This window comes from Phycodurus eques, chromosome 2, assembly GCF_024500275.1.
Source record: "Phycodurus eques isolate BA_2022a chromosome 2, UOR_Pequ_1.1, whole genome shotgun sequence".
Taxonomy (NCBI): domain Eukaryota; kingdom Metazoa; phylum Chordata; class Actinopteri; order Syngnathiformes; family Syngnathidae; genus Phycodurus; species Phycodurus eques.
The window spans coordinates 44,803,817-44,828,379 of record NC_084526.1 but is presented as its reverse complement, the minus strand read 5'-3'; the positions used below and the strand labels follow the sequence as shown (position 1 = coordinate 44,828,379).

At 45.2% G+C, this 24,563-nt stretch overlaps 1 protein-coding gene across 1 annotated transcript; it reads left to right on the top strand.

Moving 5' to 3' along the window:
- Window positions 1-1,055: 1,055 nt before the first annotated feature.
- c1qtnf4 (C1q and TNF related 4) lies at window positions 1,056-23,209 on the top strand. Its single transcript, XM_061703863.1, is given in 3 exon segments — window positions 1,056-1,228; window positions 9,257-9,620; window positions 20,814-23,209. Coding segments are annotated over 3 exon segments (1,350 nt in total). The 3' UTR covers window positions 21,627-23,209.
- Window positions 23,210-24,563: the final 1,354 nt, after the last annotated feature.

Below are 24,563 nucleotides of genomic sequence, written 5' to 3'. Positions count from 1 at the left end.
CATAATAGGTTGTTACAGGTATTTTGCTTTGAATTACGGATTTTTTTGTTTTTTTGTTTTATTGACTTTTGGTTTTGTTTCTTTCATTCTAATACATTATAAATTGATACCGAAACTAATAAATAAGAAACAACAAAAATAAAGATTACGTAAATAGCCAAGGCAAACTCAAATTAAGGAAGTAAATATCATGGAGGGTGGGGGTTGGACAGAGGTCCGCTATGGGCGGGGCCACCAGCCCACATACCCCAGGGATTGGAACCAGGGTTACGGGAGGCGTAACCAAGGGTGGATGGACCGTGCACCATCCTTTCCTACAGGAAGAGGGGGCAATGCCCCCAATTCCTGGTGGGGAAGTGTTCAGTTCCCCAAACCTAACCTCAGTTCCCCAAACCTAACCCTACTAACCAGCCTCACTTTCCTAACCCTAACCTAACCCTATGAAAAACATAGACCATAATGCCAATGTTAGTGGCGGTTTCACATATCATCATCTTCCAATGTCAGAGCAGACGCATGCTGGACTTGGTTGGCCTCATTCTGGAGCTCTGCTGCCCACTCTTAAATCTATTACTGTGCGTGGGGCAAAATACAAACAGCACAGCAGTTTGCTGCAAAGACTAAGATGATCAGATGCAATCGAATTCAGCAGGCTGCCAAATGCCTGTGGGGGGGGGGAAGCGAAGCACAGGAGAGGTCTGTGCATATTTGAGTGAGACATTTTAAATATAGGGAATTAGGGTGGGCTGAATTTCAATTCAAAAGCGTTACATGTATTTTCTTTGTCTGCTGCACCATAAATAAAAAGAATGGTGAGATGAAGACATCTCACAATGAGGTGGGGGTGGGGGATGGGGTCTGCTGAAATATCACCAGCACCCAACAAATCTCATCTAAACTGCATCTCTGCAGTGTATGCATTGCACCTCTAAAAAAAATCAGATTACAACCCACCATAGTATATGATATGTGTGTAAGGGTGGGGGAAGGGGTGGAGTGGAGGTGTGTTAACAGAACATACAAAATGAGAGAAAGAGCACATGGAACAATGAGTGATGGGCAAAGGAGGGGAGAGCTAATAGAAGGAAAAAGAGGAGGGTGAGCAGGGGGAGATAGAGAGGAAGGGAGAGAGGTTTATCCAAACGGCGCTCGGGAGTCGGAAGTTTCAATGCTGCTCTATGCTTCGCGCACACAACCAAGAGAGATTACCCAAAACACATATGCAAAGGTGAGAATACATCATCATTATCACCATCATCACTGCGATCACTATCCTCATCATCATGTGATACTTTTAGTGGTTTTGCCAAATATGGTATGTGATGCTGACATCCAGGCATGAATGTGAATGCTGTGTGCAAGCAGTGAACTTAGCCACAGCCCAAGTTTAGAGTGTGTGGGTATGCAATATAAACAGCAACACCGCCAGGTTCTGGGGAGTCGTTCTTGCATCCTGAGAGATTAGTGTTGCCATAAACGGGAGCAATAGAATTGTTCTTATTTTATTTGGTAACAAGTAAGATTAATGAATACTTAATATCTGTGGGTTGCATGGATTTTTCTGATAACAACAGATTGCACATCACGCTATAGCGATGCATGTTGGGGTATAGTGATTTCTGTTTACATTCAGCACATTTCAGCAGTATGTGATATTTATCTGCTGCTAAATAGCGATATCTCAACTAGGAAAGGAATCTATACACTGTACTCTAAAGCATGCCTCCATTGTTATACAGTATGTGATACCAACACTGATAAATATGGGAGAAGAGAAGACCCAGAGAAGAGCCGTAACACTTGCTTATTAACACGGAAGAGTATGCATGGCAATTTTAGGATTTACATACAGTATATCTCGTTATCTGTGGTGGTGGCAGTGGAGGTCCCCCAGGCAACAAGAAGCTGTGATGTGAATAACGCTGAGGTGATGAGCTCTCTCATCTAAAATGGGCTTCCACACAAAGGGGACCTTTTGTTTGCGGTTACACTATCCTATTCCATCAGTGTAAGACATGGCTGCTACAGAAAACCCAGTGCGGATATCAAATTTGTAAGCAGCACAGGTTTCTGTTTGTTACAGTCTGTGTGTGTTTGTTCTTCCATTCCTGTCATACGCTGGTGTATATGTGCATGCTTTTTGCACAAACCAGTAAGACAAAATGCATTCTGTATTTCTTTCAATCTTGACAGTGACCACAGAATGGTGAGGAATGACATTATGTGGCTTAGGTGCAAAAGCCAAATAAAAGGCAAATAGGGTTAGGGTTAATCTGTTGTTGATAAGCAGCGAGATTGTATACTGTATATGTGGTTGCAAGCTACAAAAGATAGATGGATATGTTCCCTGTTCACAGTCTACAAATCAAGGAATTGTGTTTTGTGAATTGCAGTATCTTGTTACACGTTACCACTACTACTTACTATTGCAATTGCTACCTCACAGAAGCGTGTCAAAATGCACATAGCAATTTTGACTACTCTTTTTAACTTTTATCTATGAAAGCCAAACATTTCTGTGGTAATCTGAATCAAATGAGATTTTCTTTTAGCCTGCTGCCATATTTCTCGTCCTTCTGCCCTTCCCCTGTTCATTCTTTTTAGTTGTATTTGGTAAAAGAGTAGCAGTCTTGTTGCTGCTTTGTTGTCAGGCAGTGGCAGGAGATAGAAGACAGGATGGCTTGAAGCTCTGAGAAATACATCTCCTCTGGTGTCCAAGCTTCAGATGACAAACCTGGCATGTAGGTTGAAATCTTACTTTCTATCTTTTGCTCTTCCCTTCACTGACATTCATTACGTCGCAAGGCTGGTTCTCTGTCTGCAGCCAAACAGGCATCTGACAGCTTACTGACAAGTGTTGAAGATGAGAAGCAGGGAAGAGCGGAAGTGAGACTAATGAGAGGGATTGCAGCAGTAGGGTCTATCACTGCACCTACAGATAACTTACTGGCTCTTTGATATGTTCCAAGTGCCCAGGGGCCTCATGTACAAAAGGTGCATACACACAAAGAACATGGCGTACGTTCTTTTTCACAGCAAAGGTCAGATGTATCAAGAGTGAAATGAGTGTGGAAATGTGCGGTGCCTCACGCCAATTGCATGGCTGGCGTACGCACATTTCCACAGCTTTTGGTGCTTTGGAGACACTTAGAGGTGATGATGGGAAAGTGTTATCATAAATCTGCATATCAGAGACACATGAACAATTAGCACTGATGAACAATTCATGCCCGGTAACATTTGATTTCAACAATGTAATTGAGGCAAGGACTCAGAATTCATTTGTTAATCAGTGTATTTAATGAACCACTGATATTTGTGAGAACACCTATTCATTGATCAAGGCGATCATTTATGCCACCTCACAATCGGTTCGTGACTCCAGCACATGCACTGAAAAAAAAAACCTTTGAATGTACTTAATTTGAACATGTACATTGGTTGCACATGATTAAAATGGGTTTAAATAAAAAAAATTTTTTAGGAGAAGAGGGGTAAATTATGTAATTTTAACATATTTTAATCACGTGCAACCCATGTACGTTCAAATTAAGTAAATTCAAAGGACTCTTTTTATCACTCTGCACGGGTGCAGCAGCAGCCGGTTGTTGGAGCGTAATTGGATCGGATACCCTGGGGATGCCGGAGGAGACGATAGAGACGGTGGACGAATCCCCCGAACATGTCGCGCATGGCTGCGAATGCACATAAAAACAGTCCTTTGAATTTCCATGTACATGGGTTGCACATGATTAAAATGTGTTCAAATGGCATAATTGACATAAAAAAACAATTGGTTATTTTTTTAGGAGAAGAGTACCCCTCTTCTCCGAAAAAAAAAAAAAAATCTTTTTCAATGTGCCTGTCCTCTCCTGTGTATTAAAATAATAAATTGAGTCATCAAAAAGGACTCAAAGTTTTTGATATCCTCTTTCATATGCTGATGTGCTTCTATTTGAATTCAAAAGATTTATTACAAATACCATACATACAACATTTACACATGAACCTTTATCTCACAGGGCTGAGTGTAGGTTACTGTATGAACACATTTGTTATGAGTTATAAAAATACATGGTATTAACCTTATGGGGTGAGCAGAGTCACCCATGATCGCAACGATTCTCTCCTGGAACGGGGTGAGGCCCTCCGCGTCGGTTCTTCCGCCTGTTTTGGGAACACTTTGGGGGTGGGCAGCTGTCCTCCGCTTCACATCCACCTTAATGTCTGACCACTTCTTTTTTAGTTCAGCATGTGTGGACTGTTCCGACCCCACAGCATTGACAGCTTAGCGTTGAGTCACCTCAACGCTAAATTTTAACATTTTACTTTTACATTTGTTTTCACTTTTTCAGACTATTTAGAATTTTTTATAGAAGAGTAGCCCTGTTTTCGAGGCTACTGGTTTCAGCCGCATCACTGCCGGACACCGACGAGGTTATTTGGCTAACCCCACAGACTTCTCCTCGAAATCTACGACCAAATAAATATGAGTATGGACTCGTGCACCACAGCCATTTTTTACAATTTTGACAGATTTTTGAAGGCGTCCAGAAAATTGTGTTCTATCACTATAAACACATGGAACCCAGCACAGAAAGATTTAACCGTCTTCTTTCATCAGGAAAAAAAAGTACATTTCTACCTTATACCGTTCTGTAGTAAGCAGCAGTTGAACATGGGTAGGTTTCGTGAAAATACCCGTTTCCAAGAAAAAAACTGAGAAAAAGCGCTTTTTGTGAAATTATGCATTTCAAGCAGAACTTTCACTTTTATGCTATTGTTTTCCCTTTTATGATAGCTCAAATATCTAAAAAATGTTTTCCTACTATATAACAATGTAAAAAAACATTTGCAGCGGATGATTTCATGCAATTTGTTACTAAAAAAAATCAGCTCATTAGGAATGAAATTAAGGGCAGAGAAATGGACAGAGGGTTTGGGGGAGGAATCATAAGAAAATGTGCATAACATAGAGTAGATGTTGTCACGTTACGATGGTATAATTTTACTCTGGACCCAGAAGCAAGCAGAAGCTGAGATGGTTGTGGTGAAAGGTTTATTGGAGGAGAATTATCAAGGTGGATCCCTGGGGCATATTGGCAGGTCGTCGGGACAAGGAACTTGCAGAAGGCGGTGGAGTGAGCAGGTGGATGGCTTGGCGACGTGATGGAGGAGGTCAGCACAGCAGGGAATGAACTGAGGACAAGGAAGAACAGGGAGGTCAGAGGTATGGCATGACTGGCGTAGCATACATGCAGTTTTGAGAGCCGTTGTACCACAGAAGAACGTTAATACTCTGGCGAGAGTTTCTGGCAGGCTTTTATGCAAGTGATGATGAAGGCTGATTGATGACAGGTGCACGGCCGAGGTGGTGCTGATTAGAGAGAGAGAGAGAGAGACAGAGAGGGAGGGAGAGAGAGAGGGCAAGAGGAGCGCAAAGCACCACCCAAGCTCCAACGAAAGAACTGCAGGGCACAGCACATGACAAATGTATCAATAACAGTAATAATGCTGTGATGAAGATTGATAGTGAGGGCAGTACATTTGTAAAACAACTATTAATAGGATTACTACTACGACTGAGAATAGTAGCACTGAACCTATCATCCATCCATTCTCAACACCGCTTATCCTGTTCAGGGTCGCAGGGCGATGGAGCCTATCCCAGCTGACTTCGGGCGAAAGGCGGACTACACCCTGAAGTGGTCGCCAGTCAGTTGCAGGGCACTTATAGACAGGGCACATATAGACACGGACAACCATTCGCACTCACATTCACACCGTCACTGAGTGGGAACTGAACCCCCAACGGACACAAATTCCGCATCACTGCAGACGCTGCACCAATCCGCCTGTCAAGCTCCCTTTCCATTCTTACCTCACTGGTGAACAAGACGCCAAAATACTTGAACTCCTCCACTTGGGGAAGGATCTCAACCCCAACCTGGAGAGGGCACGCCACCCTTTTCTGACTGAGGACCATGGTCTCAGAATTGGAGGTGCTCATTTTCATCAGAATAATCTTTATTTGCCAAGTATGTCCAAAAACACACAAGGAACTTGTCTCCGGTAGTTGGAGCCGCTGTAGTACGACAACAGACAGTCAATACAACACTTTGAAGACAGAAAGACATTGACAAAAAAAATAAAACAGTCACTGAGCAGTAAAGGGTTGCTAGTTATCTGGTAATGCCGTAATGCCATTTTTTTTTTTTTGACAATTGTGCAAAAAGATACAGAGTCCTCTAGCACTTAGAGCAGTTCGAATGACTAATATTGCAATAGTCCGGTGCAATGCATCACAGCCACTTCACACTCGGCTGAGAGTTGGAGATCATGGCTTGATGAAGCCAACAGAACCACATGATCTACACAATCCATATTTATTTATCAAAACAGATTTTATTTAAAAAAAGTGCATTGAACCTTTCTAAGAAAACAAGGGGGCTGATCAAAATCTTTACACCTTCAAAGCCAATCGCGTTGACATCTGTGGTCATGAAGTCCTTTGAACGTCTCGTGCTGGACCACCTCAAGAGCGTCACAGGTCCCCTGCAGTTTGCCTACCGAGCAAACAGGTCTGCGGATGATGCAGTCAACATGGGACTGCACTTCATCCTAGAACCCCTCGACAGTGCGGGGACCTACGCGAGGATCCTGTTCGTGGACTTCAGCTCAGTGTTCAACACCATCATCCCTGAACTCCTTTCATCCAAGCTTCTCCAGTCCAGGAATCAGTCCTGTGTTCTTCCATCACAGTCTGGTTTGGTGCTGCTACAAAAAAGGACAAAGTCCGACTGCAACGGACAATCAAAACTGCTGAAAGGATTGTCGGTACTCCCCTACCCACCCTTGAGGACTTGCACGCTGCCAGAACTAAGACAAGAGGTGCAAAATCCTCTCGGACCCTCCGCATCCCGGTCACCGGCTCTTCCGGCTCTTTCCCTCAGGTAGGCGCTACCGATCAATACAAACTAGAACTAGCAGACATTCCAACAGCTTCTTCCCTCTTGCAATCATCTTCTTAAACAGCTAACCTACAATTCCATTACAACATGCTGGCAATTTTTTGACTTGAGTTCGTTGTCACATTTTACTCGTGCACTCACTGTAGTAGTCTTGCCACGCTGCGCTATTTGCATATCTGTTGTTGACCAATACTGGCCACTCATGCCAGAGTAGCATCTGCTCCATTTGCACACTGACTGAGGAGTATCTGCAACATTTGCGCAATCAACATTGTCCCAGATTATCGCACTACTCGCTTGACGTCTCGGCGCCCTTTGCACAATGGTCATTGCACCGGACTATTGCAATATGAGTCATTCGAACTGCTCTAAGTGCTAGAGGACTCTGCATCTTTTTGCACAATTGTAAAAAAAAAAAAAAAAAAAAAAATTGTACCTCCATTACCAGATTACTAGCAACCTTTTATTGCTCAGTGACTGTTTTTTTTTTAAATCAATGTCTTTATGTCTCCAAAGTATTCTCTGTCAATACTTCTTCTCAGTCAATCCTTCTGTTACCTGGATGGTCAATCCTTCTGTTACCTGGATGGTCAATCCTTCTGTTACCTGGATGAGGACTTCGGCAGGTTGGTTTGAAGAAAAAGGAGAAAAGAGAAAGAAACAGCAAGGACAGAGTGGCTGAAGTGCCTGGGTGACGTTGTTCGCCACGTGCTCAGAAAAAAATTGCAGGTGCAAATCCTTCCTACCTGATTCCTCTTGCTGGTGACTCACGCTCACACAAAAGTGGAGTTGGGGAGTTAGCAGAATAACTCTGCGGTAAGCAATTGTCAGAGCAGCAAGGAAGATTTGGCAGGGCCTAGGCGGTTTTGGGTCACCCCCCCCTTGTGGTGACTTTTTGGCTGGGAGCCAGTGTCTTCGGCGGAGCAGGAAACAAGCCAGAGAACGAAAGGCTTCGGTCTTTTGTACCAAGAAAAAGGGGAGTTGCCCCAAAAGGGCAGAGCAGGAAGGACAGACCACACATCCAATTGTGAATTTCCCTCGAGAATCATCTGTGGTCTAAAACCATTCATCCATCCATTTTCTGAACCGCTTCTCCTCACTCGGGTCGCGGGCGTGCTGGAGCCCATCCCAGCTATCATCGGGCAGGAGGCGGGGTACACCCAGAACTGGTTGCCAGTCAATCGCAGGGCACATACAAACAAACAACCATTCGCACTCACATGCACACCTACGGGCAATTTAGAGTTGTCAATTCACCTACCATGCATGTTTATGAGATGAGGGAGGAAACCGGAGTGCCTGGAGAAAACCTACGCAGGCACGGGGAGAACATGCAAACTCCACACTGGCGTGGCCGGGGATTGAACCCCGGTCCTCAGAACTGTGAGGCAGACGCTCTAACCAGTCGCTCACCGTGCCGCCGGTCTAATCAATTCCCAGCTTTTGTATTGTCTCACACACCATGGTTAATCTATGGAATGTCTGTTTCAACCTTATTTAGTAGCTAAAAACACTTAATGTCTGTGATGTAACATTTTCGTGTTGTCTGAGGTAAAACACAAATCTTATTCGGTTGACAAACAGATTTGACAGCAGACCTGAAAGAAACAGTAATTAGTGACATTGGTATCATTATATACACTGGGAGCATACAAAATAATAACATTTCAAAAGAGACATTTAACGTAGTAAAACTGTGAAACGAAGGTCAAGCTTGCAGTGACTCTTAAATGCCAGCTGGCGTTGCCCATGCTCCACCAATGATCCCTGATGGTCCATTGTAATTCATTTGTGTTCCTGCGGAGGCCTGTGTGTACTATTTCAATTTGTGGCCTGTCTAACTAATAAATCCATTGTTGTCAATGGTCCCGAACTGTCACATTTGAAAAGAAGGTTTCCCAAATTCATGGTCATTAGATCAATCTGCAGAAAAAGGTCTTTTTTGGAGAAATCAGTCAGAATGGCTGGAGGAGGACTCTTGACCAGTTTATGGCCCAGGTGACATAAACCAGATTTTCTGTGTCTTGTGGAAACAGACTGGCTCGTTGAGGGTCAGAAGGCAAAAGTGCAAAGGTTATCAGCTCGTGGGGGTGCCGTCGACACATGTTCCATAGGGCGTATTCGCTACATAGTATAAGTAGTCATGTTCAAATATATCCTGTCCTTCTTGTTTGTTTTGCTGACACTCTCATATATCACAGGTTATTTATCTTTTAACTGCAATGTTATTGTCAGGTGAAATTACAAAAGTTTTTTCAAATTATTTTACATTTCCTTCCTTCCAGAGATACGATGCTGCTCTCAGCAAGCCTGATGATTGGCTTGCTGTGCCTGAGCCACACGGGTGCTGTGATGGGTTTCGCTCAGCTGCTGAACAATGCTGAATTACGGTCAGCTTTCTCAGTCGCACGAACCAACAGCATGGAAGGTGGACCCAAGATGACGGTGATCTTTGACACAGTCTACGTCAACATTGGTGGAGATTTTGACCCAAAAACTGGCTTGTTTCACTGCCGCATCCCTGGGGCCTACTACTTCTCATTTACAGTGGGAAAATTCCCCCATAAAGACTTGTCTGTGATGCTGATGAAGAACAGAAATGAGGTGCAAGCCATTGTGTATGAAGAGAATGCTGGAGAGGAGAGGAAGGTAGGTCGGTCACTGCAGCATTCCAAACACACTGATGCATTGGAGAGGAATGGCAACTCCATTCCTCTCCAATGGAAGGCCGAAGAGGGGTGCACATACGCACATCCAGCAAATACATGGAAAAACACAATTCTAATATTTTTTTCTTTTTCTTTGGCACTTACAAGAAATAAAATATTTTTGTTGCAATTGTAATCATCCATCAATCCATTTTCTGAGCCGCTTATCCTCACTAGGGTTGCGGGCGGGCTGGAGCCTATCCCAGCTGACTCTCGGCGAGAGGCCGGGTACACCCTGAACTGGCCGCCAGCCAATCACAGGGCAGATATCAACAAACAACCATTCGCACTCACATTCACACCTACGGGCAATTTAAGGTCTTCAATTAACCTACCATGGATTTTTTGGGGGAATGTGGAGGAACCTGGACTACCCAGAGAAAACCCACACAGGCATGGGAGAACATGCAAACTCCACACAAGCAGGCCGGATTTCAACCCAGGTTCTCAGAACTGTGAGGCAGACGTGCTAACCAGTCGTCTACCGTGCCGCTCAGTTGTAATCATTACAGATTGAACATTCAGTATATTCATCCATGACCCAAAGGTTTGTTTCACAATGGAAAACAATAATTATGTATAACCATATACAGACAATTCTTAAATAGGTAATGTTTGCTCATCAGTCAGATAGTTTTGGTTTGTGGTTGGTTATGTAATTTTGGGATAAAATAGAGAATAGAGAATTTGGCTTTTGTACAGGTTGTACCCTTGGAGTGTTTATGGCCCTGACCCTTGACCTTCGTAAGTGTAATGATGGATCATGTGACATAATTAATGACTCCCCCTGAAGTTGTAAAAGTATCACGAGATATAATTAGTGAGCACTTCAATGGGTTATGATCAGTGTTACAAAGTTACTCCCAAAATCCGCCATTTTGAGTAACGAGCAAAGTCACGTGTTACTTTCCCCGGGAAAGTAATTAGATGACAGTTACTTCTTCAAACCAACAATAGTTACTTTTTCATCATCAATGTCTCTTACCAAATACTAATTTCTCGCTGGTGATTCGAACAAAGAGCTGTTCAGCTTTGCAGACCCATTTATCCAAGATCGCTCTTTTTTTCAACAAATGGAAGAAAGCGATTGGGAAGTGATTGTTTATTACACAATGCACAGTGATGGTGCAGTAGCATAAACGTGCAAAGAAATGCACGATTTCACTATCGGCACACTATTTGTTTTTTTGTGTACCAACAAAATCTTTTCGCTAATTCAACAACAACAAGCCGTGGTTCACTGCTAAACTTAAGCAGCTTCGCCAAGCTAAGGAGGATGCATATCAGAGCGGGAAGAGGGCCCTGTATAATCGAGCTAGAAACCAGCTGACTAAAGAAATTAACATTGCAAAAAGAAACTATGCAGCAAAGTTGGAAAAACAGTTTAGCACAAACGACTCTAAATCAGTCTGGCATACATTCCAATCGCTGACTCATTACAAGCGATGATCCCCCCGAGCTGAGAACAATAGCACACTAGCCAACGACTTGAATACCTTCTACTGCAGATTTGAAAAGGACACTTTCACACCACACACCCACCCGGCCGCACCCGCGACCTCAACCACACCGCTGACTTCTGCGTTAACCATTAATGAACAGGATGTGAGACGCATCTTCAAACAACGAAAGATTAACAAAGCGGCAGGCCCGGACCATGTGTCCCCATCCTGCCTCAAAGTCTGCGCGAACCAGCTCGCTCCAGTCTTCACTCAGATCTTCAATAGATCTCTGGAACTGTGCGAAGTTCCATCCTGTTTCAAACGCTCCACCATTATTCCAGTCCCCAAGAAACCTGCAATCTCGGGTCTGAATGACTACAGGCCTGTCGCTTTGACATCTGTGGTCATGAAGTCCTTTTAACGGCTCGTGCTGGACCACCTCAAGAGTGTCACAGGTCCCCTGCTGGACCCCCTACAGTTTGCCTACCAAGCGAACAGGTCTGCGGGTGATGCAGTCAACATGGGACTGCACTTCATCCTAGAACACCTTGACAGTGCAGGGACCTACGCGAGGATCCTGTTCGTGGACCTCAGCTCAGCGTTCAACACCATCATCCCTAAACTCCTTTCATCCAAGCTTCTCCAGCTCAGCGTCTCACCTGCCATCTGCCAGTGGATTTACAGCTTTCTGACGGGCAGGACACAGCAGGTCAGGCTGGGGGAGGCCACCTCATCCACACGCAGCATCAGCACTGGGGCACCCCAAGGTTGTGTCCTCTCTCCGCTGCTCTTCTCTCTCTACACGAACGACTGCACCTCAGCGAACCCGACTGTCAAACTCCTGAAGTTTGCAGATGACACCACCATCATCGGCCACATCAAGGACGGTGACGAGTCTCCATATCGACAGGAAGCGGAGCGGCTGGAGCTGTGGTGCGGCCGACACAACCTGGAGCTGAACACGCTCAAGACTGTAGAGATGATCGTGGACTTCAGGAGGCATCCTTTGCCGCAGCTGCCCCCCACGTTGTCCAGCTGCCTTGTGTCAACCATCGAGACCTTCAAGTTCCTGGGAATTACAATCTTTCAGGACCTGAAGTGGGCGACTAACATCAACTCCGTCCTCAAAAAGGCCCAGCAGAGGATGTACTTCCTGCGGCTTCTGAGAAAGCACGGCCTGCCACCGGAGCTGCTGAGACAGTTCCACACAGCGGTCATCGAATCAGTCCTGTGTTCTTCCATCACAGTCTGGTTCGGTGCTGCTACAAAAAAGGACAAACTCCGACTGCAACGAAAAATCAAAACTGCTGAAAGGATTGTCGGTACCCCCCTATCCACCATTGAGGACTTGCACGCTGCCAGAGCTAAGACAAGGGCGTGCAAAATCCTCTCGGACCCTCCGCACCCCGGTCACCAGCTCTTCCAGCTCCTTCCCTCAGGTAGGCGCTACCGATCAATGCAAACTAGAACTAGTAGACACTCCAACAGCTTCTTCCCTCTTGCGATCAACTTCTTAAACACCTAACCTATAATTCCATTACAACAAGCTGGCAATTTTGTTTTGACTGAGTTCGTTGTCACATTTCTGTGGGGCCAATTATGTATTACTCGTGCACTCACTGTAGTTGTCTCGCCATGCTGCACTATTTGCATATACTGGCCACTCATGCCAGAGTAGCATCTGCTCCATTTGCACACTGTTTGAGGAGTATCTGTAACATTTGCACAACCAACATTGTCCCAGATGATCGCACTACTCGTCACTTTAAACCACATACACTCCTTGAAGTCTCAGCGCCCCTTGCACAATGGTCATTGCACCGGTCTATTGCAATATTTGTCATTCGAACTCCTCTAAGTGCTAGAGGACGCTGCATCTTTTTGCACAATTGTTTTTTGTCAATGTCTTTGTCTCCAAAGTGTTCTGTAAATTGACTGTCTGTTGTACTCGAGCGGCTCCAACTACCGGAGACAAATTCCTTGTGTGTTTTGGACAAACTTGGCAAATAAAGATGATTCTGATTCTGATTCTGATTCGGATTTACGTATTAAGAATACAGTTTTACTGGCGTGTTAATCATGCAATTTATTGTGGGTTAATTATTCATCCGGAAGTGCGCGGTCATAAATTGGTCATGGAGGGTAATACCTAGCTAAATAATATTTACAATGAAAAGTGAGAACTCTCAACTTCGTCTGGACTCCGGACTGTGAGCTGGTTTAACGCGCTGCACGGTTGACGTCATGTACCGTATTTTCACGACCGTATGGCGCACCGTTATAAAAGGCGCAGTCTCGGTTACGGGGTCGATTTCTGTATTTAACACAAACATAAGGTGCACCGTACTATTGGGCGCTGGCAGGGTAAAACATACGCTAGCTTAAAACATACGGTAGCATGCATGCACGCTAAAACAATGTTTTTAAAAAGGCAGCGGGAGCAAAACTGAGTTCGGTTGTACTTTATTGAAGTATTTAACAATGTACTCGCGTTATTTTTAGATCAATCCTCATCCACAAATCCATCAAAGTCCTCATCTTCTGTATCCAAAATGAACAGATGGGCAAGTTCTCAATCAAACACGGCAGGTTCGAGTCAGTCTCGTTGCCGTGCGAAAGCTCGAACAACAGTGCAAGCAGACACGTTAGCCCAGCATCCACAATCCATTCACAAATTGTGGCGTAACTCGCCCGGTGCTGCCTCCTAGTCTTAATAAAGCTGTGTTCGCCATCTGTCATCCGCGGCTCCCACGCCGCTCACAACTTCACTTTGAACGCCCTGTTTACACGGATGTCCAGCGGTTCGTCAAGCCTCCCGGAATGATGGCAAGTTATTGCACTCAGTCGAATGGTAACTGTAGAGACGCTTCTCCCGGCTGTTCGTTGCTCATTAATCCCTTGCCCGGGCACCTCCCCTTGTTTCCGTGTTTTGTTTTTCTTTTTTTTCCGCGGAAACTCAGCTTTGACTTCTTGACTTGGCGAAGCTCGTTTTCCTGCTTCCTCCACTTGCGAACCATGGATTAATTGACTGGACTCGTGGCTGCTCGATGCCCATGTTCATCCGCATAACTGATAGCTTGCAGTTTAGACTGTGCTTCGTAAGCATCTCTTTGTAGGTAACATTTTCGGGGGTCCTTAGCCAAACCGACGTTGTTTTGCACAATGCACACCCCGGAAATGCTCCCAGTCAGTCAAGCGGTAAAAAAAACAAAAAAAACCTGCCGCTATATACCTACTGGGGGCGTGGCTTTAGCGTCCTACTTGATGCACCCTTCCCCTGTCCTCAGCCACGTCCTCTTTTCCTCTGTTTAAGCAGCGTGTCGGCAGGAAATGCTAAAATAAATAAATAAAATGAAAACAATTCAAGCAGAGCGCTCATCACACAACAACATTTATAGATGTTGTCGGTGCACACATAAGGCGCGTCGCATTATAAGGCGCCCCGTCCATTTTGGAGAAAATTTAAGACTTTTAAGTGCGCCATATGGTCATGAAAATACGGTAGTAAGGAAGAAAGGTTTTCTTGCTCTTCGCATCAAAATTACTGTGGTGGGAGCAATGGTGTGTGTGTCTGTGTGTGTGTGTCACTCACTTTTATGTTTACGTACATGCATGCACAAACGCACGCACACACACACAGTTGCCTTCATGGACCAAAATCGGCAGTATACTGAGAATGGTGTGCTTGTTTAGGTTCTTACTGGACTGTGTTGGCATGTCTAGTCTGCACTAAGTTATTGATTTAAATTGTGATAAATTTAAATTGATTTAAATTCCATTGCAACATGCTGGCAATTTTTTGTCTTTTTGTCTTGAGTTTGTTGTCACATTTCTGTCGGGACAATTATATATTACTCGTGCACTCAGTGTAGTAGTCTCGCCACGCTGCACTATTTTCATATCTGTTGTTGACCAATACTGGCCACTCACGCCAGAGTAGCATCTGCTCCATTTGCACACTGACTGAGGAGTATCTGCAACATTTGCACAATCAACATTGTCCCAGACTATCGTACTACTCGCTTGAAGTCTCGGCGCCCTTTGCACAATGGTCATTGCACCGGACTATTGCAATATTAGTCTTTTGAACTGCTCTAAGTGCTAGAGGACTCTGCATCTTTTTGCACAATTGTCAAAAAAAAAAATGTACCGGCATTACCAAATAACTAGCAACCCTTTATTGCTCAGTGACTGTTTTTTCAATGTCTTTATGTCTCAAAAGTGTTCTCTGTCAATTCACTGTCTGTTGTCGTACTAGAGCGGCTCCAATTACCGGAGACAAATTCCTTGTGTGTTTTTTGGACATACTTGGCAAATAAAGATGATTCTGATGATTCTGATTCTGATTCTGAAATCCACCTACTGTGGGTAGAAGACGAAGGAGAGGTGGAAAGGGGGTTCTTTGGCAGAAAGAGAAGAGAAAAGCACAGAGTGTCACAGTCTATAACCGTAAGATAATGGACTGGACCCAAAATCAGCCGGAAGTAGAGAGAACAGGTTTATTCGGGGATATCTCGGAGGCAGGATATTTGAAGGGTGAGGGTGGTTGGCCGGAGCAGGGATCATGCAGGAAGCAGGAGCTTGGGCAAGAGAAGGAGCTTGGCGGTGTGGCTGGAACAGACGGCAGGGCAGGTGACACGGAAGGAGCACTGGAGGCGGAGAAGACAAGGGTAAGGGTACTAGTGGAGACAGGCTTGAGCAGAGACACATGGAATGTAGGATGGATTTTGAGGGATTGAGGAAGCTTTTATTGAATGACTGATCATTTTAGTGATCTGAAAGGGACCAATAAATCGTGACGTGAGCTTACGTGATTCGGTTTGGAGGGGAAGGTTGTGGGAGGAGAGCCAAACCGATTGGCTATGCCGATTTACCCTTGTAAATAGGCATAGGGGAGCAATGCAGGTCCGGCAACCGCTTGTTTCTTTCAGCTATCCGACCCAAGGCAGCCCTGACGTCTTTCCAAAGGGATTTTACCCGTCGCAGGTGCTCCCTCACCAAATGAACCGCCACTGTGTGCTCTTGTTCCTTAAACAGGGGTGGTTGGAAACCATAACAAGCCATAAATGGAGACACACCTGTGGCGGAGCTGGTGAAGAAATTGTGGCCATATTACACCCACAGAAGAAAGGTGCTCCAAGAGGTGGTATGCGTGCGGCGACGCATGCGAAGAGCTGACTCCAAAGTCTGATTTGCCTGCTCCGTCTGGCCGTTGGACTGTGGACGGTACCCAGAAGACAGACTGGCTGCTGCGCCAACCGCCTGACAGAACTCCTTCCATACCTGGGAGGAGAACTGAAGACCTTGGTCCGAGCCGATGTCAATAGGGATTCTGTGGAGTTTAAAGACGTGACTGACAAGGAGGTTAGCGGTTTCAAAGACAGATGGTAATTTGGGAAGGGGTGCGCAAGGGAAATACTTGGAGAATCGATCAATAATAGTAAGAATGATAGTATTACCTTAAGAGGGAGGTAGGCCGGTTACAAAGTCCAAGCTGATGTGGGACCAGGTGGGGCTAGGGATAGGAAAGGGGCGCAGCAGACCAGCTGGGGGCAGATGTGAAGTCTTCCCTAGGGCACAGACGGAGCAGACTCGGACAAACTCCCGGGTGTCTTTCACAAGGCTGGGCAACCAGAAGTGCTGTTGTATGAACTGGATGGTGCGGGTGATTCCGGGTTGACAGGTAAGCTTGGAATTGTGGGCCCACTGAAGGACGTCAGAGTGCATGGAGTTGGGCACGAACAGCCGGTTAGGAGGTCTGGTCTTGCGTCTTCTGAGCCTCCTTAACCACCTGTTCAATCTCCCACATGGCCGCCCCAACAAAGCAATTAACTTGGGCTGGAAGGGGGGAAATGGAGGCAGGAGAGGGCATCAGGCTTGCCATTATGGGACCAGGCTTGCCAATACGGGACCAGGGCGGAAGGAGAGGCTGAAGTTAAACCGGCTGAGGAATAATGCCCAACGAGCTTGACGGGGGTTCAACCGCCTAGCAGAACGGAGGTAAGCAAGATTTTTATGGTTGGTCCAGATGATGAATGGAGTAACGGTCCCTCCAGCCAAGGCCTCAATTCTTCTACAACCCAGACGATGGCTAGAAGCTCCCTGTTTCTGACGTCATAATTGCGTTCCGATGGAGAGAGGCGACGGGAAAAGAAGACACAAGGATGACGTTTTTGGGATTCAGGGTCTTTCTGGGAGAGCACAGCACTCCGCTCCAGTGTCATAGGCGTCAACCTCCACAACGAATTGGAGGGAGGGTTAGGGTGTCTCAGGATGGGGGCACTGGTGAATAAATCTTTTAGGCGACCGAAGGCTTGGGGTGCAGCAGGAGTCCACCGGAAGGAAGAGCTGGTGGAGGTGAGGCTGGTGAGAGGAATGGCCACTTTGGTGTAATTAACGATTAATCTTCGGTAGAAATTGACAAATCCCAGGAAACGTTGCAGCTCTTTGCAGGTAGAGGGAATGGGCCAGTCAACGACTGCTTGAATTTTCGCTGGGTCCAGTTGTAGTTCTCCCTTGGCGATGATGTAACCTAAGAAGTGTACGGCGGTAAGGTGGAATTCACATTTCTCAGGTTTGACGAAGCGATGGTTCCCAAGAAGACGCTGTAGGACTTGGTGGTGATGTTCTTCAAGAGAGCGGGAGAGATGAGGATGTTGTCCAAATAGACAAAGATGAACCGGTTCAGCATATCACGGAGGACATTGTTGATAAAGGTTTGGGACACAGCGGGCGCATTGGTTAACCCAAAGGGTATGGCAAGATACTCAAAATGTCCGTGGGATGTATTGTAGGTGGTTTTCCATTTGTTCCCCTCCTTAATGCGGATGAGATGGTAGGCGTTGCACAGGTCCAACTTTAATATTTGGGCGTCACAGAGGGGTTTGAAGGAAGGGTTTATGAGAGGTAGTGGGGCTGTATTTTTCCCAGTGATGTCGTTGAGGCCTCGGAGGTCAATGCAGGGGCAGAGAATGGTGTCTTTTTTTATCAACAAAGAAAAACCCGGCCCCCAGGGGGGAAGAAGAGGATCGGATAAGTACAGAGGCAAGGGAATCATGGATATAATTCTCCATGGCTTCCTTTTCTGGGCGGGAAAGGCCTCGGCTGGTGGGGAGAGGGGCTCCAGGCAGCAAGTCAATGGCGCAGTCATAGAGGCGGTGGGGGGGAAGTGAGATGGCAAGGTATTCACTGAAGACAGGAGAGAGGTCATGGTATTCTTTCGGAACCCGGGAGGTGTGGCAGGTGGCTGAGGTTTGCTGGAGGGCAGAACAGCCGAAAGAAGATAATGGAAATGACAGAAAGGACTCCACCCGGTGAGCAATAAGTGGGTCGAGTCGAGGGCGGGGTTGTGCTTCTTGAGCCAGGGGATACCGGAACTAATGGGGTGTCCGGGATGGTTGGCCGGTGATTACCTGATATACGTAACGTAAAGTTTGGTGAGTGACGGGATATGAGTCGTCCATCCAGGGCAGTGACTTTCTTAGGGACCTGAAGCGTTTCGAGGGGGAGCTGAAGTTGACGTGCTAAGCCCTCATGAACGAAATTATCGTCGGCGCCGGAGTCGATGAGGGCAGGAACCAGAGTTTTACCTTCAGAGGCAAGGACAAACAAAGAAATTGTCCTGCAGGAGAGAGAGCTGGGTATGGTATTGGTTTTGCTCACCACGACGTCCTCCGTTTGTGGGGAGCCCTGTCTTTTTGGTTTAACGGAGCATGTAGCAATGAAATGGCCTGGCTGTCCGCAATAGATGCATAAATCCTGGCAAAAGCATCGCTGACGTTCCCGAGGGTCTAATCTGGGCCAAGCCACATGGACTCCTCTTCAGCAGCGTGGGATGACAAGGAAGCGGCCGGAAGCTCAGGCTGCAGCGCGGTGTCAGCGGAGGGTACCAAACTGCGAGCTAGAACCTCTCTCTCTCTTACCCTTTCCCGTAATAGATTGTCCAGTTTAATAGTCAAGGAGATTAATTCCTCGAGTGAGGTGGGCTCGTCCCTGGCTGCGAGCTCATCTTTGAGTCACTCCCAAACTCCCTTAAAAAAGATTTCTCTCAGCGCAGCGTCATCCCACCCACACTCACTCGGTAAAATCCTAAACTTAATGGAATATGTTGCAATGGAACCAATGGAATCAAAGACCTTCTTCAGTTCGGCCGAAAAACAGTCAAGGTAGCAAGTACCGGGGATGAATTATGCCACAGCGTGGTTGCCCATTTAGGTGCTCTGCCGCGTAAAAGGTTGATAATGAATGCGACTTTGAATCGTTCTGTGGGATAACTTAACGGTTGAAGGTAAAAAACTAATGAAAAGGTTAACAGGAAATGACTACACGTACCTTGATCCCCCGAGTACGGTTCGGGAAGTAAAACGTGAGGCTCTTTGAACAGGAGGAGGGGTAATCTGGGCGGAAGTGACGAGAACACATCCACAGATCTTTCGTTAGCTCAACTCTTCCATTCCGCATCCTCCCACCGTTTCCTCAACTTTCTCTCTTTAGGAAAGCTATGAATGCCTACCACCTTTTTTGCATTCCGTCCTGATTGGAAATTGCATCCAAAAGCGGCGCAGTATGGCATTTTTAACTCTTTTCGCTGACGATAATTTTTTCGCAAGTGGCTATCTTAGCTCCGCAGAGAGCAGCAACGTAACAATTTTCCAACAGCCATTCTACGTCATCATTCCCAGAATGCTTTCCACACGCTAAAACATGGCGGCGATAAAGTATCAAATTGTCTAAAGGTAGTTGTAAAATTAAATGTATTTGTCATTTCAATCGGAGCTCACTTTAAATGCTCACTTTAAATTTCAGCCGCTGTATAAATGAATGAATAAATAAAAAAAATATTCATGAATACAATTAGTCTCCTGGGCAACATGTAAAAGTAAAATAAAACTACGTATTATGTATTGTATCTATACTGTAATGTTCATGTTCATTCAGTGACATTTTCCAAAGATGTAATTAAATCCCTAACCATTATCATTAACAAATGTAATGAATGAGCTATCTTTAGTTCAGTTTATTTTTTAAATATAGAAATCAATACATCCTGCGATTGGCTGGCGACCAGTTCAGGGTGTACCTGCCTCTCGCCTGAAGATAGCTGGGATAGGCTCCGGCAGGCCCGCGACCCTAGCGGGGTTCAATCCCTGGCCCCGCCTGTGTGGAGTTTGCATGTTCTCCCCGTGCCTGCGTGGGTTTTCTCCGGGCACTCCAGTTTCCTCCCACATCCCAAAAACATGCATGAATTGGAGACTCTAAATTGCCCGTAGGTGTGCATGTGAGTGCGAATGGTTGTTTGTTTGTATGTGCCCTGCGATTGGCTGGCAACCAGTTTAGGGTGTACCCCGCCTCCTGCCCGATGATAGCTGGGATAGGCTCCAGCACGCCCACGACCCTAGTGAGGAGAAGCGGCTCAGAAAATGGATGGATGGATGGGCATCCGTTTTTTGAAAGAGCACACCTCTTCTCCTTTTTGGAGTTAATTTGATTTAGTCCCGTGCATACTGTAACTGCAACTGGACCTCTCCAGTTTTTGCCCACCTCTCCGCTCCAAGCATTTTTACTGTAGCTTGGTAGTACGTTAAGGTTGATGTTGCTTTATTAAAAGCTTTTATCTAAATGTGTCCCCAAAAAAATCTTAGAATTGTGTCGATTTGTTGAGACCTCACATGCAGTCTGCTTCAACCCTTTAGGTACAGAGCCAGAGTATCATGCTGCAGCTGGAGTTTGGCGACACCATCTGGCTCCGTCTCCATGGGGATCCGCGCTATGCCCTCTATAGCAACACTGGGCACTACACCACCTTCAATGGTTACCTCATCTACCCTGACACATACGACTACCAGGCACACCGCTCGCAGCAGCACCATACAGCCTATAACTCCCACAAGCTTCAACAGGACAACATGCCAATGTGGAATAGTCACCAGACCACAGTGGATGTTGGGTCTGATCTGAAGAACACGGTGGGCGAGATGGAGCCACGTCGTGATGATGACGAGGAGCAAGAGGAAGAGGAGGAGGAAGACCCACAATCTGCTTTCTCAGTGGGGCGTACACAGAGTATATTAGGAGTGAATAAGATAGGTATGTCACAGCACAAGCCAGTCAGCTTTGACACGGCGTTTGTCAACATCGGGGAGGACTTCAACTTGACGGAGGGGATTTTCAAGTGCCGTGTTCCTGGTGCGTACTATTTCTCGTTCAACATGGGCAAGCTTCCTCAGAAGACTCTTTCCGTCAAGCTGATGAAGAACCACCTGGAAGTGCAGGCAATGATCTATGATGACAGCCCCGGAGAGAAAGCTCTGCAGAGTCAGAGCTTGATGCTCTCGCTGAAAGCAGGTGACATAGTGTGGCTCTACTCCCACCAGAGAGATGGCTTTGGAGCTTACAGCAACCACGCCAAATACATCACTTTCACTGGCTTCTTAGTGTACCCAGACTTCCCCGCCACAACTGCTATTAATGCCACCAGTCAGTCACATGCAGAAAAGAAGCCCTAGCTACAGTGTCTTCGCTACAAACTAAATGTTGAGGGTGGAATTCATGCAAATTGGTGGGCATTATTGATTATTCATGGCATACTTCCTCTTCCTGTGAATTCCTTTGTTATGTTACAAAGACCTTGGACTGAAAGCAGAGCTTGATTGAATGAATGATTATCTCCATAACTTCCAGTAAAGGGCCTCCAAAGATGAGACTTAATGTTTTTTCCTTATACTGTGTTGTAGTTCAGACTGTGGTTGAAAGTTAGTGGTTGAATGTCATGAAAACATCATTACCTCATATTCAAATCATTATTGTCTCACATCGAACTGAACAAAGCACAGCTGAATTTACTTCGAACTGTAGTTTAATGTCATTAAATGGGGTGGCACATTTTTTTAATTCCTGAAACTTCACTCTGGACCTTTGGTCATGTGCAGAAATGTGAGCCAACCTCTTCAGTTTTTTAAACAGCTATTAAACTAAAAAAAGTAAGGAAGGACAAATGTTTAATTTTAAATTTATTGTGTCTAGTGTTTCTGCCTGTAAGTCTTCTTTTTCATTCTATTTACCAAAACAAAACAAAAATGTCATTGTTGACAAAATTGATTATTCCCATTTTAAGTGTCACTCACACTTTAAAAGAGCCACAAGGACAGCTGAGGACAAAACTAACTTAACACCTCCATATTCATCCCTTATGCGTTGTTGACCACATGCCATGACTAAGCCTGTGGAAGTGGGCAGTGTAATTTGATTTCTAATGAACGCAGTAAAATATTTAATTTCAACCTTTTCTTAAAGTAATTAATTAAAGCACTCATGCAAAGAGGATAACCAATCACCATATCAGAAGGCTCAGGCACTTGAAGAGATTTTACAAATCAACATGTTTTTATGACATCATTTAAAAACAAGATTCAATATTTGTAAGAAAAAGAGCAACAGTGGGGGAATTTTTGAAACATGTATAGGAATGATTTTACCTTGAGCAAAAATAAAGCATTTATATTTTCACCTCTAAAAATTATTTATATTAAATTTGACAAAACATAGCTCCATCAAGTAATATAAAGCAACTTTCTAGTGAAAGCATTTATACTGCACTCATCATAACAGAAGACTGCAGAAAGAGTTTCTTTTGCAGGAGTAGCAAAAGATTGACTTACTGTACAGTCATGGTTCATTTTCCGACAGACACACGCATGCATGCACGCACGGACACATAAACACACACACTTAATTCTCCAACCTCACAGTGATCTCTTTGGCACAAAAGAGATTTTAGTCTGACTCATCTGATTAAAAACTAACTACGTGTTAAGTGTCCTGGCTCACACTCCCATCAGACTGCCCTCTGCCTCAGTCGCGTTAATTGACATTTTTGTAAAGGTTACTCAAATTACGCTGTGAGCTGCAGCTCATTCCATTTGTATGTTCTGTTTTTTGCTGCAACTTTTCCCGATCCAGCCACTTAGTGTCATTCACAGCGGACCCTTGTGAAACTCACGATCTTTCCCAAAACATTGTACTTGTTACAAATTATGGAAAATCCTAATCAATCCGTGTTGTGTGAAGTGATTTGACTATTCTCATCTGAAACGTCCAGAAGCATTTAATGTATGCATGTAACTGAAAGTGTAATGAATTAAAAAAAAAAAAGATCACAGCCCCAGGTGAATGCCTGTTACTGTTTTTTTTTTTTTTCTTTCTCTTAATTCCACTGTAATTTATCTTTACAGTTCCTGCAATATGTTTAATGCTGCTGCTCGGTGTTTCCCTATTATAAAGGATGATTATAATTTATTAAGTTGACACGGCTCAAAACGTACCTAAAAAGGCATTTTGAAACAAGATACTGTCAGGTGTGGGATGTAGCTGAACCCAAGAGCAGGCGGAGGCTGATGTAAAATGATGAACAGTTTATTGAGCAAAGGTTATGGAAGTGGTCCTGGATGTGTTGACAGGCGGCGGCGTGGACAGGTGGCGGGCAGTGGACAGAATAGGGGGCTGGCAGGAATGACGTGGGTCAGGAACACTGGGAACGAGGAGACACAAGAGTTAACAAGGGAACGAGGAGTTGAGTAGCTTACATGAGTACGGTGGGCCGTGGTACCGCTAGGAGAGGCTGCAATACTTTGGCGAGGATTTCCGGGAACAGGCAGGCTTAAATGTAGGTGGTGATGAGGGTTGATTGGAGACAGGTGCATGGCTTGAGGAGAAGCTGAAACAGAGAGGGGAGGGGAGAGAGAGGACGAGAGGGCGCAAAGCGCCATCCAGGCTCCAAAACGGTACTGCAGGGCAGCACATGACACATACCCCACTTAACTCCATTTAACTTGACCTGTTGAAAACAAACTGACGAAATACATTTTGAACCATGATAAATGTGGCTTTTAATTGTTAAATTCTTTTCAATTGACTGAACCAATTTTGGTGATTGACAAAATAAAACAATTTTAAAAAGATGTATTGGTTCCATGTATAAACACACACACACTGGAACCTTGATAATAATAACGGAAATCGGATAAAACTAAACGTCAGGACAGAACCGTGTGTCCAAAAATAGTGTCTATTTGTCACTTACACTGCTCTTTCAGTATCAGAATTGGCCGCTGTTGTTTACTGGCAGTGGCTCAATGCTGGTAGAGAATGGGACTGACGTATTTCCGGGTCACAGATATACAATATGACTACATCCAAGTCCAAAAGAGGTACCTTCCATTCCTACGTGGTGGCCATGTTGAATGTGCGGCATTGACGTGGCGGCCATGGTGATAATGGCTATTGTCTATTGTGCATAGAGCGCTGTACAGAGAGAGAGAGCGGCATGGCTGGGGTGTTAACTCTTGTGAATACAAAACACGAGTATCTGGAGTCTGGAACATGCTATTTTTGGTACAGCCAAAGGTTCTTTTGTCAAGCCGTTCGCCAATAGCAACAGATTTGGG